Here is a 24,917-nt window from a genome sequence, read left to right on the forward strand (position 1 = left end):
TGAAGCGCCTAGAACCGCTCGGCCACAGCGGCCGGCACCACGGATATACTGCCGGTTCATAGTTTCCAACGGAAGTCATAGTGTCACGGAAGAAGAGGTAGCCACTGCCTTTATTCCATACAATGGCGCACTATCAGGGAAAATCGGCCGTATATTAAAGAAACAGCGAGTTAAAACCATCTTTTGCCCGCCCAATAAAACACGGGCATTACTGGGAAGCGTGAATGATGACCTCGGTTTGAGGAAGGCCGGCATATACCAAATTCCCTGTGAGTGTCGAAGATTTATATCGGACAAACAGTACGCACCATCGAAGATCGTTGCCGAGAACATTAGGGGCACACTCGACTGAAATATCCAAATCAGTCGGCGGTAGCAGAGCACTGTTCGTCCGAGAAACACGAGATGGATTATGAGTGTACCAAGATCCTGGCTCAGACCTCTAAATATTGGGACAGCGTTATAAGGGAGGCTATCGAAATTTGCACCAGGGAAGATCAACCGAGATTGCGGCTACAGTCTCAGCAAGGCTTGGGACCCAGCACTGAATGTAATTAAGAAGACTCTCAGCAAGAAGTACGAACTGGCGACCAGGGCGGACGTAGCAAGCACCTCGACGCTACGACAGATTCCGACGCCCACGTCTTCGCGACCGCCGGCGCGCGGGCGCGGACGGCGAAGAGAGCGGCCCGCGGAGGGACGGGAGTTAAATCGGCCGCCCGCCCTCAGGAGCTCAGTTCGTTAGCGCACCTGACGATGGCGACGTGTCTGATCGCCGAAATATTGTGCCCGTTGACACTATGAACCGGCAGTATACCCGTGGACTGTTCGAGCAAAACAGAGTTTACGTTATATGACAGGTCAACATGAAAATTTCATCTCCAGCACTGACAACGATGACCATCAATGGACAAAGTTGAATAGCATTGTAGAATTGTTTCGATCGATATTTGCCGGGAAAAATTGTGAGGGTTGGAAAAGACACACACTGATTCGACGATCAAGCTGCTACAAAAGCAAAGAGGGCTTCCCTGCTAATTTAAACGTAGTCAAAGTCTCAAACATAAACAAAAACTAAACGAAGAAATAACTAGCGTAAGAAGAGCCATGTGTTCAGCAAATTTTCTTTTTTCTTTGCGTATTCTCCCGCTCCAAGGAGGGGTCGCCCTTGTTATTACGCATTTGGCAGTGTTAGTGGCAGAGGGTGGCCGGATGCTTTTCCTGCCGCCACGCCGAACCCCCCGGGACGTAACGAGTGTACCACAGCTGTCTGCGTCTAGTGTGTGGTGTCACCGCACGACACCACACTTGCTAGGTGGTAGCTTTAAATCGGCCGCGGTCCATTAGTACATGTCGGACACGCGTGTCGCCACTGTTAGTGACCGCAGACCGAGCGCCACCACACGGCAGGTCTCGAGAGACTTACTAGCACTCGCCCCAGTTGTACGGACGACTTTGCTAGCGACTACACGTACGAAGCCTTTCTCTCAATTGCCGAGAGACAGAATAGCCTTCAGCGAAGTCCATGGCTACGACCTAGCAAGGCGCATTAACCATATCTGGAGAGAGTCTCACTTGTATTATCAAGAGAAATGTACCACAATGAATTAAAGTTAAGTATACGAGAAGCTCCGTTCTTTTCTTTATAGCTTTCATCACGTATCCTGTTTCAGACTTAACGCCAGTCGGCGTGTGTGTACGCGTGCCTTTCGGTTACCCGTCACTGTGGACTGGCTGCCTTGTCAGTCCACTACATAGTGTAAGCCACGAAATAGTGCGAACGTGTTCAGATGTCTGTGAGGCGTGTAACTGAGGCGGAACGTGCAGACCAGCTCGGTGTTCACCTAGCGGAATGTGGAAAACCGTCTAAAAACCACATCCAGGCTGGCCGGAAAACCGGACCCCGTCATTAATCCGCCGGGCGGAATCGATCAGGGGCCGGCGCGCCTACCCGAGTGTAGAGAGCCTGTATACAGAGAGAGTGGCCATAGACCAAGTTGCCCGTGATTGGTTGACTAGCTTTGGCAGAAAAATGGCGCCAAACGTCTCTCGCGCTTCCTATGTTCGCCCTGCTTTTGAATTGAAGTTCAGAGGACTTTTGGAAACGATTAAAAGGTATTTGAATTACTGAGAGACTTGTTATGCGTTGTGGATGCATGTTCGATTTAGTTGTATATCGTTTTTAGTACGTATATTAGCGTTTGCGATGTTAAATACAAGTTGAAATAATGAAGTGTTTTGTGATGAAGTCGGTAGGCCTACATGTTTGAAGTAAACACGTTAGTAATTGTACAGTATTGTTTTTGGCATCTGTAATTCGTTCTGCAGACGTTCGTAAATGATGCCAGGTTGTGCTGCAATTGGTTGTTCCAATAGAGGCGAAGGTGGATTTCCCGTGTTAGCATTTCCACGCAATGAAGAAAGACGAAAGCAGTGGGCAGTCTCAGTCAACAGGGCTGACATAAATCAAACAGGAGCCTCGTGGAAACCAGTTCTAGGGGACTTATGACCACAGCAGTTGAGTCCCATAGTGCTCAGAGCCATTTGAACCATTTGAAGCCAAAAGTCGCGCCCGCAATTTGGCAGAAAAATGGCCGCCGTATCGTCCGGTTGGCCGCTCTCTCCCTATACAGGCTCTCTACCCGAGTCCAGGAAGCAGCGCATTAGCGCTTTTGGGTACTCTGGAGGGGCCATGTGTTCAGCAAATGCGAAAGTAAAATTCTGTCTATCAACATGATAGAAAATTCTAAGCAGTTTTGATCTTACGTTAAAGAAATGGACCGAAGACGTCTGTCCACTCACTCTGTGACCATACTGGCGCTGTAAAAGAGGATGATACAGAAAATGAAGAAAGGCCGGTCGGAGTGTCCGAGCGGTTTTAGGCGCTACAGTCTGGAACCGCGAGACCGCTACGGTCGCAGGTTCGAATGCTGCCTCGAGCATGGATGTGTGTGATGTCCTTAGGTTAGTTAGGTTTAAGTAGTTCTAAGTTCTAGGGGACTGATGACCACAGATATTAAGTCCCATAGTGCTCAGAGCCATTTTTGAACCAAAATGAAGAAATACTAAATGTCTCTTCCAAAACTGTTTCACAGAGGAAGAACGCACTGTAGTCACTCATCTCAACCGTAGCATATACAACATAGTCACAGATAGGCTATGTTCACTGAAGAGCCAAAGAAACTGGTACACGAGCCTAATATCATTTAGGACGCCCGGGAGCACGCACAACAGTACGTGGCTTGGACACGACTAATGTCTGAAGTAGTGCTGGAGGCAACTGACACTATGAATCCTGTAGGGCCGTCCATAAATCCGAAAGAGTACGAGGGGGTGGAGATCTCTTCTGAACAGCACGTTGCAAAGCATCCCAGATACACTCAATAATGTTCACGTCTTGGGAGTCTAGAGCCAGCGGCAGCCTTTGAACTCAGAAGAGTGCTGCAAGCGTGCAGAAGTGCCGCAACTCGACGTGGTATGGACTCGAGTAATGCGTGATGTAGTGCTGGAGGGAACTGACAGCATGAATCCTGCAGGGCTGTTCGTAAATCCGTAAGAGAATGAAGGGGTGGCGATCTCGACAGCACGTTGCAAAGCATCCCTGATATACTCAATAATGTACATGTCTGGGGAGTCTGGTGGCGAGTGGTAGTCTTTAAATCCAGAAGAGTGTTCCTGGTGCCATTCTGTAGCAATTCTAGACGTGTGAGGAGTCGCATTGCCCTACTGTAGTCGCACAAGTCTGTCAGAGTGCACAATGGACAAGAATGGACACAGGTGGTCAGGCAGGATGTCCACGTACGTGTCACGGTGTCAGAGTCGTATCTAGACGTGTCAAGGTCCCATATCACTCCAACTGCACACGCCCCACACCATTACAGAGCCTCAACCAGCTTCAACAGTCCCCTGTTGACATGCAGCGTCCATGGATTCATGAGTTTGTCTCCTCCATACCAGTTCACATTAATCCGCTCGATACAATTTGAAACGAGACTCCTCCTACTAGGCAACATGTTTCCAGTCATCAACAGTTCAGTGTCGGTGTTGACAGCCCAGGCGAGGCGTAAAGCTTTGTGTCGTGCAGTTACCAAGGGTACGCAAGTATCGATGATGCTTCGTTGAATGGTTCGCACGCTGCCAGTTGTTGAAAAAAATGTTCAAATGTGTGTCAAATCTAATGGGACATAACTGCTAAGGTCATCAGTTAGTAAGGTTACACACTACTTAACCTAAAGTATCCTAAGGACAAACACACACACCCATGCCCGAGGGAGGACTGGAACCTCCGCCGGGACCAGCCGCACAGTCCATGACTGCAGAGACTGAGACTGCTCGGCTAATCCCGCGCGGCGACAGTTGTTGAAAGCCCACCACTGAAATCTACAGCAATTGGCGGGAGTGTTGACTTCTGTCACGTTGAACGATTCTCTTCGCTCGTCGTTCGTCCCGTTCTTGCACGATCTTTCTCCGGCCGCTGCGATGACGGAGATTTGATGTTTTACCGAATTGCTGATGTTCTTGGTACACCCTTGAAATGGTCGTACAGGAAAATCTCCAGTTCATCGCTATCTCGGAGATGCTGTGTCCCATGGCTCGTGCGCCGACTATAACACTATATTCTAACTCACTTATATCTTGATTACCTGCCATTGTAACTGCAGTAACCGATCTAACAGCTGCGCCTGACACTTGTCTTATATAGACGTTGCCAACCGCATCTGCCTGTTTACATCTCCCTGTATTTGAAAACGCGTGTCTATACCAGTTTCTTCGACGCTTCAGTGTAAAGAAGTAGCCAAGAGATAGAAAAACAGCTGAAATCGCTCAACGAGATACCAGTTTGATTCTGCACAGTGTATGCGAAGTGGCTTGCCCCTCTTTAAGGAGCCGTGTAAGCCCAGGCCTCTGGAGGAGCGAAACGCACCGAATGATTGGAGAAAGGAACAGCAGTTTTGAAAGAGGGGCGTCGAAAAGACGCAAAAAATTATAGATCTATACCTCTGACGTCTGCCTATCGTAAAATTTTGGAACATGTTTTAAACTGACATATCATCACATTTATGGAGCCGGCCGAGGTGGCCGAGCGGTTCTAGGCGGTACAGTCTGGAACCGCGCGACCGCTCCTGTCGCAGGTACGAATCCTGCCTCGGGTATGGGTGTGTGTGACGTCCTTAGGTTAGTTAGATTTAAGTAGTTCTAAGTTCTATGATGACTTTAGAAGTTAAGTCCCATACGGCTCAGAGCCATTTGAACCATTTGAACATTTCTGGAGACGATGATCGTGTGAATCGCAGCTCGCTCTGTTCGCCCGCGAGAACCAGAGAGCTGCAGATACAGGCGCCCAGGCAGATGCCGTGTTGCTTGACGTCCGGAAGGCATTAGGTACAGCTCCGCGCTGCCACGTAGTGAATAAAATACGACCGTATGGAATATCAGACCACAGCATGTCATTCTGAATGGAGAAAAGTCTGCAGACGAAAAAATTACTTCGGGAGTACCCAAAGTAGTGTTACAGGTCCATTACTTTCTACTTAATACGTAACGTCGGAAGTTGCACAAGGCTTTTCGCGGATGATGGGGTTCTGCCCAGAGAAGTCGCAAGCGGTGTGAGATGGTTCAAATGGCTCTGAGCACTATGAGACTTAACATCTGACAAGGGAACATCCCCATCGCACCCACCTCAGATTTAGTTATAAGTTGGCACAGTGGATAGGCCTTGAAAAACTGAACACAGATCAATCGAGAAAACAGGAAGAAGTTGTGTGGAACTATGAAAAAATAAACAAAATATACAAACTGAGTAGCCCATGCGCAAGATAGGCAATATCAAGGAGAATGGGACGTCAGGAGCGCCGTGGTCCCGTGGTTAGAGTGAGCAGTTGCGGAACGAGAGATCTTTGGTTCAAATCTTCCCTCGACGGAAAATTTTATTTTCGCAAAGTTATGATCTGTCGGTTCGTTCATTGACGTCTCTGTTCACTGTAATAAGTTTTTAGTGTCTGTGTTTTGCGACCGCACCGCAAAACCGTGCGATTCGTTGACGAAAGGACGTGCCTCTGCAATGGGAACCGAAAACATTTGATCGCAAGGTCATAGGTCAACCGATTCCTCCACACGAAAACACGTCTGATATATTCTATACGACACTGGTGACAGCATGTGCGTCACATGACAGGAATATGTTGTCGACCCACCTAACTAGTACACTTGGCGAATGGGTAAAAAGATTCTTCTACCTTGCCCGATTTAGGTTTTCTTGTGGATGTGATAAACACTCCCAAAAAAGTGATGAAAACATAAGAGTTTGTCACATAAACTGAAAATAAAATGTTAAACTTTTCACTCGAGAGAAGACTTGAACGAAGGATCTCTCGTTCCGCAGCTGGTCACGCTAACCACGGGACCACGGCGCTCCTGAGCTCAGACTGTCCTTGATATTGCCTATGTTGCACACGGACTACTCAGTTCGTATGTTTTGCCTATTTTTTCATAGTTCCACACAACTTCTTCCTGTTTTCTCGATCGATCTAAGTTTTTCAAGGCCTATCCACTGTGCCAACTTATAACTAAATCTAAGGGGGGTGCGATGGGGAGGTTCCCTTGTGAGGTCATCAGTCCCCTAGAACTTCGAGGCAGGATTCGAACCTGTGACCGTAGCGGTCACGCGGTTCCAGACTGAAGCGCCTTTAGCCGCACGGCCACACCGGCAGGCCTATGGGACTTAACTACTAAGGTCATCAGTCCCTAAGCTTACACACTACTTAACCTAAATTATCCTAGGGACAACCACACACACCCATGCCCGTGGGAGGACACGAACCTCCGCCGGGACCAGCCTCATAGTCCATGACTGCAGCGCCCCAGACCGCGCGGCTAATCCCGCGCGGCAGTAGCATAATTGTCCGTGCCTTGGAGCCAGAAACGTGTTACAGCGGATGGAGGAACTCATCTTGATGTCTCGGCGAACATATTCGCCGGACGTAAATCCTATTGAACCCGTCTGGATCGGTATCGGGCGCCATCAGCGAGTACGCAAATTACCTGCCCGTCATGTACGCCAATTACGTGACCTGTGCGTAGACATCTAATGCCTCATACCTCCACAAACCTACCAACAAGCTGTCGGATCCCTGACACGCAGAAAAGTCACCTATTTCTTTCCTAAGATGGACAAAGAAGCTATTAAACACCTGGTCATAATGTTTTGGCCCATCAGCATACTTCCATAAAATATCTGGTCGTATGCGTTCTGAGCAATCTGAAGCGGCACGACCACATCTCTGGTAAGGTAGATGTGACACTGATATTCATTGGAAGAATCCTCAAGACATGTAGTTTATCAACAAAGGGAGTAGCTCACGAAACACTCCATTCGACCAATACTTGAATATTGCTCTTCACGCTGAGATCACTACAAGGTGGGAGTACCGAGCGAGGTGGCGCAGTGGTTAGACACTGGACTCGCATTCGGGAGGACGACGGTTCAATCCCGCGTCCGGCCATCCTGATTTAGGTTTTCCGTGATTTCCCTAAATCGCTCCAGGCAAATGCCGGGATGGTTTCTTTCAAAGGACACGGCCGACTTCCTTCCCCATCCTTCCCTAATCCGATGAGACCGTTGACCTCGCTGTCTGGTCTCCTTCCCCAAACCAACCAACCAACCAACCAAGATGGGAGTAATAGAGGAAACAGAGGACATCGAAATAAGAGCAGCACGTTTCGTTACAGGTTCATTTAGTAAGCGCAAAAGCGTCACACACATGCTTAGCCAACGTCTGTGTCATGTACTGTAGGAGAGGTGTTCTGAGTCACGGTATGGTCTACTGTTAAAGCTCCGAGAGCGTAGCTTCCTAGAAGAGGTAGCTAATATACAGGGCGTAACGTGTATAACTGTAGATATTTTATTGGCTGAACGACTTTACATCAGTATTTAATTCATTTGCAGACTAACAGTTATAGCTATTAGGGTTAGTATGTTTTGGGGCTGGTTGTAACGTCCTAGTGCTTGTGGCAAGAGAAAGCCGTTAAAGCTTATTTTCCTCTCGGTATCAGGCCAGGTGTTGAAGAGTGGGTGCAAGACGCAAAACGGGTAGTCTATGCTGACAGGTGCTAGTTCACTTAGTGGTGCAATTACGGCCATGCAGAAAAAACAGGTCGTAATTTTTGTGACGTGTTTGTGGAGAGACAGTTCGATGCAGAGTAAAAGGAACCACCTTCCTAATATGTGTACATATTACGGTACAACACATAAAAGTAGCTGCACTTACATTCGTTATCACCCACTCGAGTCAGAAGATAGCAAGAGCCGACAAATTCAAGAATTATAGCACAATCAGCTTAACAGCTCATGCATCCAAGTTGCTCACAAGAGTAATATAAAGAAGAATGGAGAAGAAAACTGACAATTTGTTGTATGAAGATCAGTTTGGCTTTAGGAAAGGTTAAGGCATCACAGAGACAGTTCTGGCGTTGCGTTTGGTAATGGAAACAAGAGTGAAGGAAAAACAAGACACGGTCGTTCGATATGTCAACCTGGAAAGAAGCGTTCGATAATGTAAAATGGTGCAAGATGTTCGAAATTCCGATTAAATAGGATTAAGGTATGGAGAAAGAAGGGTAATATATAATACGTACAAGAACGAAGAGGGAAAGATAAGACTAGAAGACCTCCGGCCGAAGTGGCCGAGCGGTTCTAGACAATTCAGTCTGGAACTGCGAGACCGCTACGGTCGCAGGTTCGAATCCTGCCTCGGACATGGATGTGTGTGATGTCCTTAGGTTAGTTAGATTTAAGTAGTTCTAAGTTCTAGGGGACTGATGACCTCAGAAGTTGTCCCATAGTGCTCAGAGCCATTTGAACAATTTTTGACTAGAAGACCAAGATAGAAATGCTACGAGTAAAAAGGATGTAAGCGAATGGTGTAGTATTTCGCCCCTACTGTTCAATTTGTACAACGAAGAAAGATTGAGGGACAGAAAAGAAAGGTTCAAGCATGCGATTAAAATTCACGGTAAAAGAATATCAGTGATTATTCGCTGATCACGTTGCTGTCCTCAGTGAAAGTAAAGAAGAATTATAGGATGTGCTGAATGGAATGAACAGTCTAATGAGTAGAGAATATTGACTGAGAGTCAATCGAAGGAAGACAACAATAATGAGAAGAGCAGAAATGGGAATACCAAGAAACTTAACATCAGTATTGGGGTCACGAAATAAAAGAAGTTAAGGACTTCTGCTACCTAGGTAGCAAAAATAAACCTTCATTTATGGGTTGCCATTCAGGCAAGTGTCATATTAGTCATGAGTTTGTTCTGCAACAGGACAATGAGCGCAAACATGCTTCTAAATTGTGCGGAAGTTATGTCAGTAGAAAAGGAGAAATGAGGGGAACTGAAGAACTTCACTTGACCAAGTCAGTCATCTGACCTAAATCGGGCTGAACTCTTACGAGGTGAATTTTTCGTGGAGGTCAGAAAACCAATGTCATCTAATGTTGAAGATCTATGGAGTAATTTACAGACATGTCGGACTGCAATAGCTGCTAAAACACACAAAATGATATTTCCAAAATGCCAAGAGTTTATGCAGCTGTTCTGGGGGCAAAGGGTCGGTACTTTGAAGACACTGCAATATAAACTATACAGGGTGATTCAAAAAGAATACCACAACTTTAAAAATGTGTATTTAATGAAAGAAACATAATATAACCTTCTGTTATACATCATTACAAACAGTATTTAAAAAGGTTTTTTTTTCACTCAAAAACAAGTTCAGAGATGTTCAATATGGCCCCCTCCAGACACTCGAGCAATATCAACCCGCTACTCCAACTCGTTCCACACTCTCTGTAGCATATCAGGCCTAACAGTTTGGATAGCTGCTGTTATTTCTCGTTTCAAATCATCAATGGTGGCTGGGAGAGGTGGCCGAAACACCATATCCTTAACATACCCCCATAAGAAAAAATCGCAGGGGGTAAGATCAGGGCTTCTTGGAGGCCAGTGATGAAGTGCTCTGTCACGGGCTGCCTGGTGGCCGATCCATCGCCTCGGGTAGTTGACGATAAGGTTTCATAACTAACCTTTTTCGTAGGACTCTCCATACAGTTGATTGTGGAATTTGCAGCTCTCTGCTAGCTCTGCGAGTCGATTTTCCTGGGCTGCGAACAAATGCCTGCTGGATGCGTGCTACATTTTCATCACTCGTTCTCGGCCGTCCAGAACTTTTCCCTTTGCACAAACACCCATTCTCTGTAAACTGTTTATACCAACGTTTAATACACCACCTATCAGGAGGTTTAACACCATACTTCGTTCGAAATGCACGCTGAACAACTGTCGTCGATTCACTTCTGCCGTACTCAATAACACAAAAAGCTTTCTGTTGAGCGGTCGCCATCTTAGCATCAACTGACGCTGACGCCTAGTCAACAGCGCCTCAAGCGAACAAATGTACAACTAAATGAAACTTTATAGCTCCCTTAATTCGCCGACAGATAGTGCTTAGCTCTGCCTTTTGTCGTTGCAGAGTTTTAAATTCCTAAAGTTGTGGTATTCTTTTTGAATCACCCTGTATTTTATTCTACTTAGCGCTAGAGGGAGAAAATATTTATTTTGTTCGTCTGTTTAGTTTGGTCGATGTGTTTGTAAAATGTGATAAAGTGTATGGTTTTTATGATAGGTAATCAAAAACTTTTGACTGGTAGTCTATTTATTTTTTTATTTCCTCTCGAGGTACTGGAAAGCCTTCAGACGAACCAGTTCACTAATGGAGTAAGAGTTGCCAAACATTATTTTAATTTCAAAATTGCTAGCTATTAAAAGAGGTTATATTAGAAGCTGTGCAAACAAGCATCCATACAAATAGTAAAATTTCGCGTCTGGAGCACGTCATCTTCGTGGTGTAGCAATTTTAATGGCCGGTAGTGTACTTTCCTAAAATTTCCTCAATAAACCGAAGTCGTCAATTCACCTTCCATACCACAGTCCTCACACGCGCGTTCCATCTCACATCGCCGGCCTCGGTGGCCGAGTTAGTAACATTAACTGGTTTGGCACAAATGGGCTAGCTTTTAAACCCTGAAAAAGTACAGGTAATCCAGTTCTGTACTTTCAGAACTCTGTTGCAGTATGTAGGGTCTCAAAGACCGGCAGGTGCTGAAGTAAATATGTTATTTAATCGAAGGCTTCCGAGTTTTGCCAGTTTCTGCTGACTGAGGATTTGAGAAAGACGCGACGGTGGATGAAACGAAGAATATGTGGAGGGGATGTGTATTTTACGTTCCCCCTTGTGATGTAATCAGTCCTAATACACATTATGAGCTCCCTAATACGGATATGTATCGATATTTTCATTTGTGAGAGAAGAAGCTCATATAAAACTATAATCTCCAAAACTCCATCATTCATGTATCGCTTTTGACATCTCACGTCATTAGGATAATTTAGAAATTTTGACGTTAAATATTTTCGCTAAGTTCCTTAAAAATATTAGTTGATTTAAACAGGATCTTTACCACAAATGTAAATAATTTTCTTTTTTGCCTTTATACGGAATATTTGTCCTCTCTCGCACTTTGGTGGGAAGAGCTCTAACAAGGGAACCTCCCCAACGCACCCCCCTCAGATTTAGTTATAAGTTGGCACAGTGGATACGCCTTGAAAAACTGAACACAGATAAATCGAGAAAACAGGAAGAAGTTGTGTGGAACTATGAAAAAAATAAGCAAAATATACAAACTGAGTAGTCCATGTGCAAGATAAGCAACATCAAGGACACTAGGAGTCAGGGAGCGCCGTGGTCCCGTGGTTAGCGAGAGCAGCTACGGAACGGGAGGTCATAGGTTCAAGTCTTCCCTCGAGCGAAAAGTTTAATTCTTTATTTTCAGTTTATGTGACAAACTCTTATGTTTTCATCACTTTTTTTGGGAGTGATTATCACACCTACAAGAAAACCTAAATCGGGCAAGGTAGAAGAATCTTTTTACCCATTCGCGAAGTGTACAAGTTAGGTGGGCCGACAACATATTCCTGTCATGTGACGCACATGTCGTCACCAGTGTCGTATAGAATATATCAGACGTGTTTTCCTGTGGAGGAATCGGTTGACCTATGACCTTGCGATCAAATGTTTTCGGTTACCATTGGAGAGGCACGTCCTTTCGTCTACTAATCGCACGGTTTTGCGGTGCGATCGCAAAACACAGACACTAAATTTATTACAGTGAACAGAGACGTCAATGAAAGAACAGACAGATCATAACTTTGCGAAAATAAAGAAAGTAAAATTTTCAGTCGAGGGAAGACTCGAACCAAGGACCTCTCTCTCCGCAGTTACTCACGCTAACCACGGGACCGCGGCGCTCCTGAGCTCACATCATCCTTGATGTTGCATATGTTACACGTGGACTACTCAGTTTGTATATTTTATTAATTTTTTTCATAGTTTCACACAACTTCTTCCTGTTTTCTCGATTAATCTGTGTTCAGTTTTTCAAGGCCTATCCACTGTGCCAACTTATAACTAAATCTGAGGGGGGGTGCGATGGGGAGGTTCCCTTGTAAGAAGCAGTTCTGTTTTAGTTGTTGTAAAGAGCAGTCCTGTTGTGTACAGAGCTAAAGCTTGGACGCTGATGGCTGTAAATTTTCTTAATCAGTCGAGTGAAACATTTCCGTATATAGATGGTAACAGTGTGTAAACTTTTCATTTCGTAGTTAGCGAGCGAACGAACACTAGAACTTTTGATTTCTTAGTGCAAGAAGTATCGACGACCGTCATATCCCCGAAAAGAACACGAGTCCAGCAACGGAATCACGTAAATAACAATGCATTAAATTCGTAATATGGGCCTTCCATTCAGTATTACTAAAAAGTGTCTAACATCCTGGATGTGGAAACGTCACTAAACAGTTATTCTTTAGTGAAACGCCCGCATCTCGTGGTCGTGCGGTAGCGTTCTCGCTTCCCACGCCCGGGTTCCCGGGTTCGATTCCCGGCGGGGTTAGGGATTTTCTCTGCCTCGTGATGGCTGGGTGTTGTGTGCTGTCCTTAGGTTAGTTAGGTTTAAGTAGTTCTAAGTTCTAGGGGACTTATAACTACAGCAGTTGAGTCCCATAGTGCTCAGAGCCATTTGAACCATTTTTAGTGAAACGACATGTTACATCCTCCAACCGGTACTATTGCCGCTCCCAAGTTTCGGTTGATATGATCTGCTGTGAAAACAAGAAAGAATCCAAGAAGCAGCCATTTGTGCTTGCTTATTAACATTACGTTAGTTATTAATCGTTTTGCCTACAGACTGTGTAAGTAGGCTGTTTGTGTTTTTTATTATTGGTAACGCCACCTCTGTATGAAAATCACTGCTTGTGCTGTGTGCAGTCTGTGGCTGCTTTGCATTGTTGTAATACTCGCCATTGTAGTGTTAGGCAGCTGGCTGTGAACAGCGCGTAGCGTTGCGCAGTTGGAGGTGAGCCGCCAGCAGTGGTGGATGTGGGGAGAGAGATGGCAGAGTTTTGAAATTTGTCATGACCTTTTATATATATTATGACTATTGAGGTAAATACATTGGTTGTTCTCTATTAAAATCTTTCATTTGCTAACTATGCCTATCAGTAGTTAGTGCCTTCAGTAGTTTGAATCTTTTATTTAGCTGGCGGTAGTGGCGCTAGCTGTATTGCAGTAGCTTGAGTAGCGAAGATTTTTGTGAGGTAAGTGATTTGTGAAAGGTATAGTTTAATGTTAGTCAGGGCCCATTCTTTTGTAGGGATTATTGAAAGTCAGATTGCGTTGCGCTAACAAAATATTGTGTGTCAGTTTAAGGACAGTCGAGTATAATTGTTAATAAGGGGACGTTTCAACTGCTACCCTCTGTTCGTCTACCATCAAGCTAAACCGTCGTGTAAATAAACGTATGCTCTATAATTTATCATCGGCTGCATTGTTCAAGCCGGCCGGAGTGGCCGAGAGGTTCTAGGCGCTACAGTCTGGAACTGCGCGACCGCTACGGCCGCAGATTCGAATCCTGCCTCGGACATGGATGTCTGTGATGTCCTTAGGTTAGTTAGGTTTAAGTAGTTCTAAGTTCTAGGGGCCTGATGACCGAAGCAGTTAAGTCCCATACTGCTCAGAGCCATTTGAACCATTTTTTTGCATTGTTCAAGCTTGTGGTACCGATAATACCGCTGGAAGTAGATCTGACTCATGTATAAGGTATTTTGCTGTTTGAGCGAATGTAAGGCTATCACTTGCTAAGGAATCGGAACTCTTAAGTTTACCAGACAATAGTTGTGCTAAATCCATCTAATTCTCGTATGCAATATCAATTTCGATGTGCTTAATTTTTAAAAAACCAACTTACAAAATTATAAAAGTCGCTAAATCTGCGTAGAAACATTTGCAAATTGTTGAAGAACTGGAGGAAAGTTCGGCCGTTCTGCCAGAATCGTTGAATCACGTCTGTGTCGAACTAGTGGCTAGCTACAAAATGGTTCAAATGGCTCTGAGCACTATGGGACTTAATATCTGAGGTCATCAGTCCCCTAGAACTTAGAACTACTTAAACCTAACTAACCTAAGGCCATCACACACATCCATGCCCGAGGCAGGATTCCAACCTGCGACCTAGCGGTCGCGTGGTTCCAGACTGAAGCGCCTAGAACCGCTCGGTCACACCTGCCGGCTGGCTAGCTACAACGGACATGTGCAGCTAGGTATGATAATCAACTGTGATTCCACACACTCACGGTTATGCCCTCGTTGGCTCCATCCCACGCCTTGGGCTCTCCGTCGGGCAGCGTCTTCTCCTTAGGCTGCCAGCTAGAAGAACCTCCACAGCACGCAAGGATCCTTCCGTACGGAGACATGGCAGAGCGCTGGGCTACTGGCAATGCGAAACGTCGCAGCCGGTGTAGAGAACGGGGCCACACGCGGAAGGGGCAGATAAAGCAGCCGAGATGCCGTATCGCCGCTGATACCGGTGGCCGTGACGAAAGCCAATGTGCAGAGGTGTGCCGTTTTAAAAAGAGCGGGACGTCTGCTTCCACGTACGGAACGAATATCCAACCTGTGTTACTCAAAATTATACTGACAATGACCATAATTTACGTCACAGCTCGTAGGGGTTTAGAGAAAAACGCGCAGAAAAAGCTCCAGAAGATTGTACTGCGATAATGTCGCACTGCCGACCAACTTTAATTTTGATGAGACTGTCTCCAGATTTCATATTTATTTGGCTACTACAGGGTGGCGCACGAAATGTGTTACCATTTTGTTTTTGAATATAAACTTTGTTGTCAATACAATCTGAAAGGAACATATACTACAATGAAGAGCGTCCATGGAGATTTGTTCTAACTCAGCACATGCTCAATATGTTCACCATTTTGACACCTAACTTCCTTCAAACGAACACTGAACTTAGTGATTACCCCACGGCATATGTCTTCCGTAATTTCACTGCAAGCTTGAAGAATAAGTCTTCTGAGCTCCATTAAATCACGTGGACGTTTCGGGAAAATGTTTTCTTTTAGGTACCCCCAAAGGAAAAAGTCACATGGATTGAGGTCTGGACTATTGGGGGGCCAATTTTGCCCGTCATTGAAGCGACCTGGAAACCTGAGTGAAATGATCCGCATGTCGAAATGCTCGTGTAAAAAATCCAACACAGTGTTTGCAGTATGTGGCCTTGCTCCATCTGGCATGAACCACTGCGTGTTGAAGGGCAAGGCAGTAGCAAGAAGCTGTGGAATGAAGCTATTGCTCAAATAACGCTCGCTGTTCACAGTTTCTTCAAAGAAAAAGGGTCGAATAAGTCCGCTGTAATCCTCGGAGCATAATGTTGTCGTTCATGGAGCACTTGTGGGTTTTCAGTGGCCCAAAAGCGTACATTTTGTTTGTTGACCACTCCGTCTAAATGAAAATGCGCCTCGTCTGAAAACCAAACGTTGTTGAGAGTTTCTTCCCTATCCTCCGCCCACTGAGCAAACAGTAGTCTTCAGTGAGCTTCTGTGCACAGGTCATCTTGTATGGGAACATATGGAGTTCACTTTTAAGAATGCGTTTAACGGAGCGTCTGGATATTCCCAGTTGCACTGCTGCCTTTCTACACGATTTCCCGGTACTTCTCTGTACAGCAACTCGTACCGCTTCAATATTCTCCGGCGAACAAACAGGCTTAGGCCTAGGTCGCTTCGCTTCCAATACTGTTCCTTCCTGTACAAATGTATCGTACAATCTGTGGATGGTCTTCTTGCAAGGGACCCACCGTGTGTTAAACTGTTGTCGAAAACGCCTCTGAGTGCCAACAAGGCTTTTCGTTTCATGAAAAAGTAACACAATTACCGATCGTTGCTGTGTCGCCAGTCTACCATTGTCAGCCATTGTTGCTTACTAGTCTCCTAGCGGCAGTATAGTGAATTACACGTCATTTCGTAACTAATTTGTTTTTCCAAGCTCTGCTGGTACTGCTGTAGGGATCACAGCGGGATATCTAATGTGCATCGTAAATTGTGAAAGAAACAATTGGTAACACATTTCGTGCGCCATCCTGTAGTTTCGACGTTGCGTCAACGCCATCTTCAGGCCCGAACACTTTGGTATCAGTTGTGTGTCGCTGAGTGCTAGAAATCTGCTGTGAGGCCAACACGTGCTCCACATGGATGGCAGGCAGTAACTAACATTAGTTACTACTCAGTACTCAGCCACACACGATTGATATCATCAAAGTGTACGGGCCTGAAGATGGCGTTGACGCAACGTCGAAATTAGTAGCCAAATAAATATGAAATCTTAAGTAGAGCTGGAGGAGTTTCATTTTTAATAAAAATTGTACCAGCAGAAGTTCTCCCATCATACAGTTTAAATATGGATGTACGAAGATCTCCATTTCAGAGTGGCACTTACACCCTATGCCTCAAACAGTATTCCAATATTAAACGAACCTAGGAATATATCTCAGAAGCACATACCTGGTAAGGTTTTCATCTCAAGACAACGAAATATCTCAAAAATCACGCATCAGATTAAAAAACAGAAAAATAGGCGTCGGGTGATATAAGTGTTGATCCCCCCCCGCAGCCTCTTCTCAAAGGGGTGGATGGGGGGGGGGAGGGGAAGGGGAAGAGGCAACTTTGAACTCTTAAATACACCGATGGAAAAAAAGAATCTAACACCAAGAAGGAGTTGTGCGAGATAAACGAAAGTTGGTAAGCGTGTTTTTACGTATGAAAGATGACGTCTATTCAGATTTCACGCCAGTCGTATCTATGAGGATGCACACCAAGTCTGCTGTAAATATGCGCTGCAACAGTCGCAAGCGTGCGTTACGTTTGAGATTGAAAGTAGTGAGCTGATACTTCCTGGTAGATTAAAACTGTGTGCCGGACCGAGACTCGAACTCGGGACCTTTGCCTTTCGCGGGCAAGCGCTCTACCATCTGAGCTACCCAAGCACGACTCACGGCCCGTCCTCACAGCTTTACTTCTGCCAGTACCCCGTCTCCTACCTTCCAAACTTCACAGATGCTCTCCTGCGAACCTTGCAGAACTAGCACCCCTGGAAGAAAGGATATTGCGGAGACAAGGCTTACAGACAGTCTGGGGGATATTTCCAGAATGAGATTTTCACTCCGCAGTTGAGTGAGCGCTGATTTGAAACTTCCTGGCGGATTAAAACTGGAAACATCCGCCAGGCTGTGACTAAGCCATGTCTCGGCAATATTCTTTCTTCCAGGAGTGCTGGTTCTGCAAGGTTCGCTGGAGAGCTTCTGTGAAGCTTGGAAGGTAGGAGACGAGGTACTGGCAGAAGTAAAGCTGTCAGGACGGGGCGTGAGTCGTGCTTGGGTAGCTCAGATGGTAGAGTGCTTGCCCGCGAAAGGCAAAGATCCCGAGTTCGAGTCTCGGTCCGGCACACAGTTTTAATCTGCCAAGAAGTTTCAAATCAGCGCACACTCCGCTGATGAGTGAAAATCTCATTGTGGCTTAGTGAGTTGATGTTAACCAAGAAAGTCTTTAAGAGCACTATGATGCCATCATCAACACCTCATAGAGTTTAAACTAGGTCGTGTAATAGCACTATCAGAAGCCGAATGTTCCTTCTGCGATACCGGAGAAAGACTCTGGTGTAGACATTGTGTAAGACGTCGTGGTCTCCTGACCTTCATTGCTTACATATTCCGCCCTCACAATCAATTCCGCACATCAAGACGCTTCATTCGAACCCAAACTCGATAAGATAAAGTCAGTGTTGTATGAATTCATGTAAACGATATGCAAATAACTAATAAATCGCAAGTGCGCACCGTGGTTGAAATACTCGAGGCTGGCGTACACACATACATTCCAGACACGACGGTCACAGGAGCTTTTAGTTCGAGAGGGGCAACCGCACGCCAGGAGGCCGGTCCCAACCCATCTACATCGGCCGGTGACCGCCTGTAGAGAAGGCAGCGTTTGTCCAAGTGAAAAGACGACCCCGTGTTCGGCTTAAAAGCAAATTCCGCTACATTGTGTGGGAGCGGCCAGCCTACGCATTCTTTACACATAGCACGCAGTCTCAGAGAGACAGCAAACGCCAAACGCCGATACTACAGATTTCCGGATTGGTCGCCTTAAACGAAACGTCATTCTCCCGTTTTAGAAGAGCAATGCTGATTGGCAGACGATATTTCTGACGCCTTGAGCTGAAGGAGTAATGGAAGAGACCGAAAGATATACCCCTTCACATCTGGCGTGGCGAGGGGCGATTCCGTTGTCACTCTTGGAGCGAGAGCACATAATGAGAGCGTGCGCCATCGTATGTGTACTCAAACAAGTGAGGAACAAGTCTCTCCTCAGTACTTCACAGGGAGAGCACCTCTGTCGAGAGCGAATCGGAGTGCGACTCTATATTGAGTCCCTGCGATTAAGCGTGTTGACCGCCACACTTATGGTGCAGTGTGAACGGACAGAGTTATAGTTAAACACCTACGAGCGAATTTTGAGTGGCATCGCGGTGGACTGGTTATCTGACCGGTGTACCATGCCAATAGTTAGACTAGGGGCGAATAGGAATCCTTGACTTCATCAAGGCATAGGGAGAGTTTGATTGGTGAAGGTCAATCCATATAGAACGAGAGTTATCTTATTTGTCAGCGGCGAGCGGCACAGACAGCAGTCATCGCAGCTTACGGTACTGTGCGCAACAGCTCTTGCGAGCGCCATATTTCTTCCACAACAGTACACTTCACTGCATTTCACACGCGACAGCCTCGACCGTACCTAGTAACATTCTAACGGATAATTATTCAAGTTGAGTAGGCGCAGCTCTCAGCCATTCTGCCAAGTCAATAACAATCTTAAACTTTGTATAGAAGTTTCATTAGCGAATCCTATCCTTGAGAGGTAACTTCACACTCCGAAAAGTACCAGGAAATAACGTGTTAAGTTCATAACTAAAAGTGCCATTTTGGTTTCTCAGAATTTTGGCAAAGTAAATAATAACTTTCGTTAGTTTCATGTTCAAAATGGTTCAAATGGCTCTGAGCACTATGGGACTTAACAGCTATGGTCATCAGTCCCCTAGAACTTAGAACTACTTAAACCTAACTAACCTAAGGACAGCACACAACACCCAGCCATCACGAGGCAGAGAAAATCCCTGACCCCGCCGGGAATCGAACCCGGGAACCCGGGCGTGGGAAGCGAGAACGCTACCGCACGACCACGAGATGCGTTAGTTTCATGTTTTTCTTGCACTAACTAGCACTGTTCCAGTACCCAAGTATCCCACTAGTTACATAAGAAATTTTGTGAATTTTTTGTGTCATTTCCTTACAGCGGACGACTCCAGAAATTTATTGCTGAAAGTTTTCCACGCATTTCTCTTTAGAACGTTAGCAGCGTCTGCCTGACTTCTGTAGTAGTGCGGGGGTGGAAATTGCATCTTGCAGGAGCCACAGGGTAAAGGGTACAGCTCAGATTAATCCGTTGCACAGAATGACAGAATAGCAAACCCATACGCACATGACTAGTGGTCGTCACGGGGAGAAGGCTACGTGGCCTTACCGAGAGGGAAGACCGTCGTATTGGGCGTGTGCTTGTGGCGCATCGTACTGCGTCTCCAACAGTTGGCACCACGGTGACAACGCACTTTTACAACTCTGTTACTTCAAGGACAGCTCCGAGCGAGATGCCCTGTAGCCACTGACTGCAAACCATCGCCGTCTGCAACTCATTGAGGTCGGAATGGAGGTCTGTTGTGTTTCCTGATGAAAGCTGGTTCTGCCTCGGAGCCGGTGACGGCCGTGTGTTTGTTATAAGGAGGGCAGTTGAGGGCCTGCAACCAACCAGTCTGCGTGCTAGGCACACAGGACCTACACCAGGAATTATGGTCTGGGGTGCGATTTCGTAGGACAGCAGGAGCGCTCTCGTGGATATCCCACGCACCCTGACTGCAAATGTGCTCTTCACTCTGGTGATTCGACCTGTTGGGCTGCCATTCATGAGCAGCATTCCAGGGGATGTTTTCCAACAGGATAACGGTCGCCCACATCCCACTGTTGTAACCCAACATTCTCTAAAGTCTCGACATGTTGCCACGGCCTTCTCGATCAGCAGATCTACCTTCAATAGAGCACATATGGGATATCATCGAACTATAGCTCCAGCATCATCCAACATTAACCGTCTCTGAATTGATCGGCCAAGTGCAATAGTCATGGAACTCCATCCCACAAACTGACATGTATAACAATGCATCCACGTCTTCATGCTTGCACTGAACATCCTGATGGTTACACCGGTTATTAATGAACCGTGAATCTACTCTAAAAACCTTTTTTTTTGCTTTATTTAATAGCGATTCATCAAGAACATTAACACATTTAATCACACTATGTGAGCGTGGAAGTAGTTGCCAGTGGGTAACTGACGAAAACAAATCAAATTTCTTTCAACATATGGAAATTTTATTCCTAAAAGCCTTTCTTTTTTTAGAAACAGATTTAAAATTGTAATCAGAAATCACCCTCTAAATATCAAGTTACAATTTATTCAGAGGCAGAAAGAACAAATTTTTGACTGTATGAGCTTTCGGGCTGAGAACCTTGCTGCTCCCTTTTGACAGGGCAGGAGTCACGACCGCTCACAACAGCCTCTGAAAGACTACACTGGTGCAAATCTACAACACATCAGTTTACTTTAAACTAAAAATTTTAACAACCCACACAAACACATTAACTTTGCACTCGGTGGGAGGGATGGAAATGGTACAAAACACTAACTTTAAAAGATTAATTTGCCACCGAAGGTGCAACATGATTAAAAAAAAAACATCTTACGGTGGAAGCGTGGCAACTTTATATACTAAATTGACCATTTAAATAAAAACCCATGAACTGCAGTCTTGCATAAAATATACAAGGTTGGCCAAACATGCTCTACATTACACATACAGGGTGTTACAAAGAGGTACGGCCAAACTTTCAGGAAAATTCCTCACACACCAAGAAAGAAATATGTTATGTGGACATGTGTCCGGAAACGCTTACTTTCCATGTTAGAGCTCATTTTATTACTTCTCTTCAAACTACAGTAATCATGGAATGGAAACACACAGCAACAGAACGTACCAACGTGACTTCAAACACTTTGTTACAAGAAATGTTCAAAATGTCCTCCGTTAGCGAGGATACATGCATCCACCCACCGTCGCATGGAATCCCTGATGCGCTGATGCAGCCCTGGAGAATGGCGTACTGTATCACAGCCGTCCAAAATACGAGCGCGAAGAGTCTCTACATTTGGTACCGGGGTTGCGTAGACAAGAGCTTTCAAATGCCCCCATAAATGAAAGTCAAGAGGGTTGAGGTCAGGAGAGCGTGGAGGCCATGGAATTGGTCCGCCTCTAGCAATCCATCGGTCACCGAATCTGTTGTTGAGAAGCGTACGAACACTTCGACTGAAATGTGCAGGAGCTCCATCGTGCATGAACCACATGTTGTGCCGTACTTGTAAAGGCACATATTCTAGCAGCACAGGTAGAGTATCCCGTATGAACTCATGATAACGTGCTCCATTGAGCGTAGGTGGAAGAACATGGGGCCCAATCAAGACATCACCAACAATGCCTGCCCCAACATTCACAGAAAATCTGTGTTGATGACGTGATTGCACAATTGCGTGCAGATTCTCATCAGCCCACACATGTTGATTGTGAAAATTTACAATTTGATCACATACTGACGAAACTAAAATGAGCTCTAACTTGGAAATTAAGCGTTTCCGGACACATGTCCACATAACATCTTTTCTTTATTTGTGTGTGAGGAATGTTTCCTGAAAGTTTGGCCGTACCTTTTCGTAACACCCTGTATACCGCCTCTCAAGATGATAAGAAAAACATATTTCAGGAATTCGGCCGTTACATTTCAAGCAATAAATTCGTTAACACCGAATCCGACAAACATGACAGAGGCAGCTATTAACGTATGGCAGATTGAGAGGGAGATTACAGAACAACCCGAACCGCAAGTTGCTCTAACCCGCCCTTACTTCACAAGGGAAAAACGGAGCACCCAATTCATAAATAACCACCTTCCGCGCCGACGCTCAAGGCGGACAAGTGTCTCAGTGCGCGACCGACCAACCCATCGATCCAACCGCCAATGACCATTGCCTGTGCAACTCGAGCAGACTGGAGGCCTAAGATGCAGGAACTAAGCCCCGACCGGGCGACCACTAGCTGAGTTCTGTTACTGGCGGAGTGGCAAGACTCTCATTTTGCCGGCTTTAAAGTTCGATCCAAACGACAGACATACTGGTACTCCGAACGACAGACACACTAACTGCCGCACTAATGCGAACGAGAGGCAGACCATCAACTGGTGACGAGAGACTGACCCAGAGTGACTGACAAGGGAACCTCCCCATCGCACCCCCCTCAGATTTAGTTATAAGTTGGCACAGTGGATAGGCCTTGAAAAACTGAACACAGATCAATCGAGAAAACAGGATGAAGTTGTGTGGAACTATGAAAAAAATAAGCAAAATATACAAACTGAGTAGTCCATGCGCAAGATAAGCAACATTTGCTTATTTTTTTAAATAGTTCCACACAACTTCTTCCTGTTTTCTCGATTGATCTGTGTTCAGTTTTTCAAGGCCTATCCACTGTGCCAACTTATAACCAAATCTGAGGGGGGTGCGATGGGGAGGTTCCCTTGTGAGTGGCGAGCTCATAGCGCCCCTTAAATGCACGTCAACAGGCAACCTTTCCCCTTTCCCACCAGAGGGAGACACCAAAGCTGCGATTGCCACAGCGGCGCCACCGCCAGAAACGGAGGGCGACTGCTTCAAACAACGCGCTGCGGCGCGCTCTTCAAAACGGAAATTTTTTCCACGGCTCAATTAATGTACCAGCATTCAGATTTTCAGTGGCTTTTCTCGCACTTACATTAACCTGTCATCTTGCAATGTTAATCACTTAAATGTGCTACCGAGAAAAATGTTTTCCCGAAATTTCAATACTTTACATTAATTAATTATTGCTGCTCTCATTTTTTCTACGTCAGTGTAGGAACATTCTATTTTCATTGGATAATCGTATTTCACTGGAAAAAATACGTAGCTTTTGTATGTAACACAATCTTTGTTGTGTCATAGATGGCGCTGTACATAAACGAAAATGGAGTTCAAAAAACACATTGACTTTAGAAAAATGCATTCTATAAAAAAAAAAGAGAGAACAGTCGTGTTCAGTGATTATGAAAAAAAAGATGATTTGAGTCTGTCCTCACCTCTCACCAACATGGTGCTTGTTTGTAAGAATTGTTTTTCAGTACATGTTCAAAAATGTCGCCATCAACTTCGATGCAGTTATGTATCGGCACATGGAATGACTCGGCACAACTGAGAAGTGCCATATCTTCTGACATGCATTGGCGATACGCTGAATCATGTAAACGCGCTTTGTTCGTACTTCATTATAAATTTCCCTCTTAAGTAATCCCATAAACAAAAGTCAGGTGACGTCTGATCCGGTGATCTTTCAGTCCAATACAACGGACCACTTCTTACTGCACATGCGATCTAATACTTCCCGTGCCGCTTCAGAACATCGTGCTGGACAACAATCATCTTAAAACCACATTGTTTGTTGCAAATCCAACGGAAGGTGTGCAAGTAATACCGAGAGAACGTCATCCAATGACGCTCGATGTTTATCACCATTTAAAGCGCCATCGATGAAGAGTGGACAAATGAGTTTGTCACCAATTGTTTCACGCCAAACGTTCATATTCCCCAGCTCCTTGTATTCAGTCTGGCGCTACCAATGCGGGCTTTCCACATTCCAATAGTGCATGTTGTGTCGATTAATCGTATCTGGTTCGTGAAGATCGACTCGTCACAGTAAAATACTCCAGCGAAGAAACTGGAGTGTCTCTCTATTTGCTGCGGGGAACACTGGAAAAATGTTACTCGCTTCTGGAAACCATTGCCATGCAGTTCCTGATGGAGGGAAATATGAAGCGGACGCTATTTTATACGTCGGCAAAAAGTCGTCTAAATAATTCCCGATTCCCTATTTAACTGCCGAGTGCTGATGTGGCGGTTATGATTCACTGCAGCTAATATCACATATTTCTTCTTCTCTCCAACAACTGTTTCTCGACGGTTCCTCTTTCGTGACTGCACATCGGTCGAGAACTGCCGAATAACTCGACAAAAAGAAGATGGTGCTCACACCTTGTTTGGAAAACGTGAGCGTAACGGGTTACAGCATTATCGACATTTCTGCTATTTTCCCCACAAATCTAAAACCGCCTCAATTTTAAGAACCTGCATTATAGCTAATGATGTAGTCAAGGTATTCCATAAGCACGCAATGTCACTACGAGCCGCTTTTGTGGTACAGTGTCAAAAGCCTTCCGGAAATCCAGAAA

At 45.4% G+C, this 24,917-nt stretch overlaps 1 protein-coding gene across 3 annotated transcripts in view; it reads right to left on the minus strand.

Annotated features, from left to right (window-relative positions):
* The window catches only part of LOC126210555 (arylalkylamine N-acetyltransferase 1-like), a 168,869-nt gene that overhangs the window by 89,848 nt on the left and 54,104 nt on the right, over nt 1-24,917 (minus strand). Inside the window, exon 1 of one of the 3 annotated variants that reach the window (XM_049939812.1) lies at nt 14,743-14,893. The exons of the other annotated variants lie outside the window; for them this stretch is intronic. Within the exon in view, the coding sequence (XP_049795769.1) occupies nt 14,743-14,862 (120 nt within the window). The 5' untranslated portion in view covers nt 14,863-14,893. Of the gene's footprint in view, nt 1-14,742; nt 14,894-24,917 lie in introns of those variants that run through there. 3 annotated transcript variants of the gene reach the window in all.

Source organism: Schistocerca nitens, chromosome 10 (genome assembly GCF_023898315.1).
Source record: "Schistocerca nitens isolate TAMUIC-IGC-003100 chromosome 10, iqSchNite1.1, whole genome shotgun sequence".
Classification (NCBI taxonomy): domain Eukaryota; kingdom Metazoa; phylum Arthropoda; class Insecta; order Orthoptera; family Acrididae; genus Schistocerca; species Schistocerca nitens.